Source organism: Zonotrichia leucophrys, chromosome 1A (assembly GCF_028769735.1).
Source record: "Zonotrichia leucophrys gambelii isolate GWCS_2022_RI chromosome 1A, RI_Zleu_2.0, whole genome shotgun sequence".
NCBI classification, from domain to species: Eukaryota; Metazoa; Chordata; class Aves; order Passeriformes; family Passerellidae; genus Zonotrichia; species Zonotrichia leucophrys.
The window spans coordinates 71572030-71579174 of record NC_088170.1 but is presented as its reverse complement, the minus strand read 5'-3'; the positions used below and the strand labels follow the sequence as shown (position 1 = coordinate 71579174).

The 7145-nt window shown below is 51.1% G+C and overlaps 1 protein-coding gene and 1 long non-coding RNA gene across 2 annotated transcripts in view; one reads left to right on the top strand and one right to left on the bottom strand.

Annotated features, from left to right (window-relative positions):
- The first annotated feature begins 288 nt into the window (after positions 1-288).
- LOC135442831 (uncharacterized) lies at positions 289-3260 on the top strand. The gene is made up of 3 exons (XR_010438724.1): positions 289-352; positions 448-718; positions 3130-3260. It is a non-coding gene; the product is annotated as an uncharacterized LOC135442831 (long non-coding RNA).
- Positions 3261-3429: 169 nt separating this feature from the next.
- FBH1 (F-box DNA helicase 1) overlaps positions 3430-7145 on the bottom strand; it is a 34631-nt gene continuing 30915 nt past the window's right edge. The window contains 6 exon segments of the mRNA XM_064703100.1: positions 3430-4184; positions 4265-4464; positions 5067-5149; positions 5191-5312; positions 5635-5822; positions 5824-5953. Coding sequence (XP_064559170.1) covers positions 3964-4184; positions 4265-4464; positions 5067-5149; positions 5191-5312; positions 5635-5822; positions 5824-5953 — 944 coding nt within the window. The 3' untranslated portion in view covers positions 3430-3963.

The following is a 7145-nucleotide window of genomic DNA, read 5'->3' as shown; positions in this document are numbered from 1 at the left end:
CCCCTCCAATAATCTCCATTGTTCCGCCATTTTGTCTCCACTTTTCCGCCATTTTGTTCCGCCATTTTCCATCGGATTTTCGCCATTTCTCCGCCGTTTTTCACCCGATTTTCGTCAAATTTTCACCAAAAATTAAGAGGTGGAAAGCAGAATTCCCAATTCCCTCCCTCTGGGGGTGGGAAGGGAATCTTGTGATGGTGCCTGGAGCGGTTTTGGCTCCTCATGGAGCTGTTTAGGTGGGAGGGGCTGGGAGATGCTCCTCACCCTCAGTGTCCATCCCCACAGGATTCCTGGCGCTGCTGGCCATCGGAATTGCGGCCTGCTGCTGCTGGAGGAGGAGGAGGAGGAGGAAGTAAGTGCCAAACCCCAGCAATGAGTTTTCCAAGGCTTCTGTGTTTTCCAAAGAGAAGCCTTGGGATGCCACTGATGCTCCTCTTCCCCCCACAGAGGCGCCAGGCAGGGCTACGCCGTGACGGAGACGGACATTCCCATGGAGGGAATTCCCTCTGGGAACCAGGAGGTGCCACCTCCTGTCATTGTCCCCACGGGCTGAGCGCCCCCCCTGGGGACGCCGGGCGCACCCACCGTGCCGAGGGACGCCGGAGGATGGAATTCTGGATGCTTCCCTGAGGGGGGGGCAGAGCACACGGAGCAGCCAGGGATGCGTGGCTGCTCTTCCCGGCCTCAACATGGATGGCTCCCATGGATGATCCCAAAGGTGGGTGGGGATTTGGGGGAATTTGAGGGAATTGGCCCTGGGGATGCTGCTGGTGGGCAGGGAGAGGGTTGGGATGTTGGGATGGGCTTTGGGATGAAGCTGAGCTGCCCTGCCCCAGGGAATTCCCATTCCCTGTCCAAGAGCATGGATAGAGTTGGAATAGCAGGATAGCTGTCCCATCCCTGTCCCAGCTTTGTCCCCAAATCCCAGAAATCAGATGGAGAGCACCCAGCCAAGATCTTCCACACATCCTCATCCATTTCCTGGCTTTGCCCCAATTCCCAGAAAATGGATGGAGAAGGACCCAGCCAAGCATTTCCCCACATCCTCATCCCTTTCCTGGCTTTGTCCACAAATTGCCCCAAATCCCAGAAAATGGATGGAGAAGGACCCAGCCAAGCATTTCCCCACATCTTCATCCATTTCCTGGCTTTGTCCCCAAATCCCAGAAAATGGATGGAGAAGGACCCAGCCAAGCATTTCCCCACACATCCTCATCCATTTCCTGGCTTAATCCCCAAATCCCAGAAAATGGATAGAGAAGGACCCAGCCAAGATCTTCCCCACATCCTCATCCTTTTCCTGGCTTTGCCCCAAATCCCAGAAAATGGATGGAGAAGGACCCAGCCAAGCATTTCCCTATATCCTCATCCCTTTCCCAGCTTTGTCCCCAAATCCCAGAAATCAGATGGAGAAATCTCCTCTTTCCAGATGGAGAGCACCCAGCCAAGCATTTCCCCACATCCTCATCCTTTTTCCTGGCTTTGTCCCCAAATCCCAGAAAATGGATGGAGAAGGACCCAGCCAAGCATTTCCCCACATCCTCAGCTTTGTCCCCAAATCAAGAAAAGTGAAAGATTTTGGGACCATTTTGGTTCATCTTGGCTGCAGCCCTGGCTTTGTCCTGCTCTCTGTTTCCAGTTCCCCAATCCCTTTCCTGGCTTTGTCCCCAAATCCCAGAAAATGGATGGAGAAGGACCCAGCCAAGCATTTCCCCACATCCTCATCCTTTTCCTGGCTTTGTCCACAAATTGCCCCAAATCCCAGAAAATGGATGGAGAAGGACGCAGCCGAGCATTTCCCCACATCTTCATCCTTTTCCCAGTTTTGTCCCCAATTTCCAGGGAAGAGACTGAGAGAGAACCAGCCAAGATCTTCCCCACATCCTCATCCCTTTCCCAGCTTTGTCCCCAAATCCCAGAAAATGGATGGAGAGGGACCCAGCTGAGCATTTCCCCACATCCTCATCCCTTTCCCAGCTTTGTCCCCAAATCCCAGAAATCAGATGGAGAAATCTCATCTTTCCAGATGGAGAGCACCCAGCCAAGCATTTCCCCACATCCTCAGCTTTGTCCCCAAATCAAGAAAAGTGAAAGATTTTGGGACCATTTTGGTTCATCTTGGCTGCAGCCCTGGCTTTGTCCTGCTCTCTGTTTCCAGTTCCCCAATCCCTTTCCTGGCTTTGTCCCCAATTCCCAGAAAATGGACGGAGAAGGACCCAGCCGAGCATTTCCCCACATCCTCATCCCTTTCCCAGCTTTGTCCACAAATTGCCCCAAATCCCAGAAAATGGATGGAGAAGGACCCAGCCAAGATCTTCCCCACATCCTCATCCCTTTCCCAGCTTTGCCCCAAATCCCAGAAAATGGATGGAGAAGGACCCAGCCGAGCATTTCCCCACATCCTCATCCTTTTCCTAGTTTTGTCCCCAGATCCCAGGAATTAGGGTGAGAGGGACCCAGCCAAGCATTTCCCCACATCCTCATCCATTTCCTGGCTTAGTCCCCAAATCCCAGAAAATGGATGGAGAAGGACCCAGCCAAGCATTTCCCCACATCCTCATCCTTTTCCTGGCTTTGTCCACAAATTGCCCCAAATCCCAGAAAATGGATGGAGAGGGACCCAGACAAGCATTTCCCCACATCTTCATCCTTTTCCAGTTTTGTCCCCAGTTGCCAGGGAAGAGAGTGAGAGAGAACCAGCCAAGCATTTCCCCACATCTTCATCCTTTTCCCAGTTTTGTCCCCAGATCCCAGCAAATGGATGGAGAAGGACCCAGCCGAGCATTTCCCCACATCTTCATCCTTTTCCCAGTTTTGTCCCCAGATCCCAGGAATTAGGGTGAGAGGGATCCAGCCAAGCATTTCCCCACATCCTCATCCTTTTCCTGGCTTTGTTCACAAATCCCAGAAAATGGATGGAGAAGGACCCAGCCGAGCATTTCCCCACATCCTCATCCATTTCCTGGCTTTGTCCCCAAATCCCAGAAAATGGATGGAGAAGGACCCAGCCGAGCGTTTCCCTATATCCTCATCCCTTTCCCGGCTTTGTCCCCAGATCCCAGGAATTGGGGTGAGAGGGACCCAGCCAAGCATTTCCCACATCCTCATCCCTCTCCTGCTCTCTTGCAGCCACAGAGCCGGAGCCAAAGGAATTGGGACCATCCTGGCTCCCCCAGAGCTCAGGGATCCTTTGGAATCACTCCCAGCCCTGATCCCGGCTCTGGATCCCGATCCCAGCGGCTCAGGGGAGCCCAAGCTGGAGCAGCTTCTCTACAGACACCACCAAGGACCAATAACACAATTTAGGGATATTTTCCTTTGTGTGTTTTCCATTTATCCATCAGAACGTTTTATCCACTTGTTTCCTTATCCACGTTTTATCCACTTGTTTCCTTATCCACGTTTTATCCACTTCTTGTTTCTTTATCCAGGTTTTATCCACTTGTTTCTTTACACTACAGAAAAGGCAGCTCTTTATTTTTATGTATAAATAAATATATTTTGTATAAAAAATAACAGAGTGGGTTTTTGACTGGATGGGAAGGACTGGTCTGGGATGAATCCAGTTTGGATTTCCTGTGGCACAAGGCACAGAGTGTGATCCACCTGAGCGTTCCTGCCAAACAAAGGGAATTTAAGGGCAGGCAAGAGGCACTAAGGAAGTGTCAAGGCTTTTTTTGGCTACACATTTAATTTTAGGATTGGAAATCCAGTTTGTCCCTGAGTTTGGCTGGAACCTATCCAAAGGAATTTTTCTGCTGCTGCCTCATTTCTTCCTTCCTGGTTGGCTGCAGGGAGAAGGGAAAGAATCCAGGGAAATCCCTTGGCTGCAAGGATGGAAAATGAATTAACTGAGAGAGATTTATGATTTCCTCCCATGGCTGGGGCAGAAATAGTTCATTTTAAAGAAATTAACTTTCTTTGGATATTTTCCAGCGTTGTGTTTCCTCTTTTTCCAGTGGGTCAGAGGGATTTCCAGGAATGATAAAATATCCAGGAAGTCTGGACAGTGGTGACAGGAGGAAGAGAAGGAATGTTCCAGAATGAGCCCTGCTCTGTCTGATCCATTTCTAAAGAGCAGATTCCTCTGGAGATCCCATTCCCAGCTCCTGGAGGATGAGGCAGGGCTGGAGGAAAGCCTGGAAGTCCCTCTGGAGCTGGGAACATCCTGCTCCAACATCCACCTGGAATTTGGAGCTGGGCTGAAATCCTGTCCAACATCCACCTGATTGTGGAGCTGGGAACATCCTGCTCTAAAATCCACCTGGAATTTGGAGCTGGGAACATCCTGCTCCAACATCCACCTGATTGTGGAGCTGGGAACATCCTGCTCTAAAATCCACCTGGAATTTGGAGCTGGGAACATCTTGCTCCAACATCCACTTATTTTGGAGCTGGGCTGAAATCCTCTCCAACATCCACCTGGAATTTGGAGCTGGGTTGAAATCCTGCTCTAAAATCCACCTGGAATTTGGAGCTGGGAACATCCTGCTCTAAAATCCACCTGGAATTTGGAGCTGGGTTGAAATCCTGTCCAACATCCACCTGGAATTTGGAGCTGGGAACATCCTGCTCTAAAATCCACCTGGAATTTAAAGCTGGGCTGAAATCCTGCTCCAATATCCACTTGATTTTGGAGCTGGGCTGAAATCCTGTCCAACATCCACCTGATTCTGGAGCTGGGAACATCCTGCTCTAAAATCCACATGGAATTTGGAGCTGGACTGGAATCCTGTCCAACATCCACCTGGAATTTAAAGCTGGGCTGAAATCCTGTCCAACATCCACCTGATTGTGGAGCTGGGAACATCCTGCTCTAAAATCCACCTGGAATTTGGAGCTGGCTGGAATCCTGTCCAACATCCACCTGAATTTGGAGCTGAGCTGAAATCCTCCTCCATATCACTTGATTTGGAGCTGGGCTGAAATCCTCTCCAACAAACACCTGGAATTTAAAGCTGGGCTGAAATCCTGTCCAACATCCACCTGATTGTGGAGCTGGGAACATCCTGCTCTAAAATCCACCTAGAATTTGGAGCTGGGTTGAAATCCTGTCCAACATCCACCTGGCATTTGAAGCTGAGCTGAAATCCTCCTCCAATATCCACTTGATTTTGGAGCTGGGCTGAAATCCTGCTCCAACAAACACCTGGAATTTGAAGCTGGGCTGAAATCCTGTCCAACAAACACCTGGAATTTGAAGCTGGGTTGAAATCCTGTCCAACATCCACCTGGAATTTGGAGCTGGGAACATCCTGCTCTAAAATCCACCTGGAATTTGGAGCTGGGCTGAAATCCTGTCCAACATCCACCTGATTGTGGAGCTGGGAACATCCTGCTCCAACATCCACCTGGAATTTGGAGCTGGGCTGAAATCCTGCTCCAACATCCACCTGATTGGAGCTGGGAACATCCTGCTCCAACATCCACCTGGAATTTGGAGCTGGGAACATCCTGCTCTAAAATAAACCTGGAATTTGGAGCTGGGAACATCCTGCTCCAACATCCACCTGGAATTTAAAGCTGGGCTGAAATCCTGTCCAACATCTACCTGGCATTTGAAGCTGGGCTGAAATCCTCCTCCAATATCCACTTGATTTTGGAGCTGGGCTGAAATCCCACTCCAACAAACACCTGGAATTTGAAGCTGAGCTGAAATCCTGCTCCAACATCCACTTGATTTTGGAGCTGGGCTGAAATCCTGCTCCAACAAACACCTGGAATTTGAAGCTGAGCTGAAATCCCGCTCCAATATCCACTTGATTTTGGAGCTGGGATGTGCCAAGAGGATCAGTCCCAGTCCAGGATGGCTCTGGGAAGCTGCAGGGCTCTGCTAGAGCTGGATGGGCTCCTACTGGATGGCTGGGACAGAGGTGAGGGGAGTCAGGGAGCCGAAGAACAGCCAGGTGCAAGCCTGGCAAAGGAATCCTCCTGGATCCTGGCTGCCGTCGCTCTGTGGGAGGAAAAGAGGAGATTTCAGAGAGGAGGAAGCTGCAGGAACACAACCTCAGCTTTCCCAGCTCTGGGATTCCATGATTCTGTGTGGGATTTCCATCCAGGGAAGGAAGGAAATCCCACACAGAATCGTGGAATGGTTGGAAATGATCTTTAAGGACATCAAGTCCAACTGCTCCAAGGCAAACTGATGCCCTGTGCAGGCTGGGCTAGGAGAGAGGCTGGGCAGAGTTCCAGAGTAAAGCAGGGATTTATGGAAAGGATCCATGGGTGCCCCTTGGGCAGCACCAGAGCCCAGCCAGGGCTGCACCCAAGATGACCCAAAATGGCCCCAAAATGCACGAGCGTTCCTGGGGTCTCTCCCTGGGATCAGTTCTGCTCCATTTGCCCCTTGCAGTTCATTGTCCCATCCCAGCTTCAGCCCAGGCAGTCTGACCCTGCTTGTTTTTCTCTCTGCAGCCCACGGGGTTTGTGCTCCTGGGCTGGGATTTGGGGCATTTGTCCTTGGTGCCCAGCTGGAGCAGGAATTGTTTTGTCTCCCTGCTCTGTGCACACAGCTCACCATCCCTGAATGTGAAGCCCACACCCACACACCAAAGAATCTGAAAAATATAAAAGCTAAACCCGAGGCATCATCACCTTTCAGGATCCACTTGATGGGAACCCCATCCCTGACACAGCCATCAGGAGTGGTTGGTGCTGTAAAAAATGGGTTGTGTTGTTTAACCAAACTGTCCCAGGCTGTCACCAGGACGTGGATGAGCTCCTGACACCAGCCCTGATGCCCACAGTGGCATTTCCATGGTGGGAGGCTCCTCTGTGTCTCTGGGGCTGCAGAAGGGCTCAGGTGCCCTTGGGCAGAGCCAGAGTTGGCACACTGAGGTGTGAAATGAGGGACCTCTCTCAAGGTGCAGGGTGAGTGATCACCCAGCCCCTGCCCTGTTAAACCTGAGATTTGGGGCATTTGTCCTTGGTGCCCAGCTGGGGCAGGAATTGTTTTGTCTCCCTGCTCTGTGCACACAGCTCACCATCCCTGAATGTGAAGCCCAGACCCACACACTAAAGCAGCACAGAATGGGAAAAATATAAAAGTTCAAACCTGAGGCATCACCCCTGTCCCCAAGTGCCACATGCACAGGGCTCTGAAACCCCTCCAGCAATGGGAATTCCAGCCCCTGCCATCCCTGGGA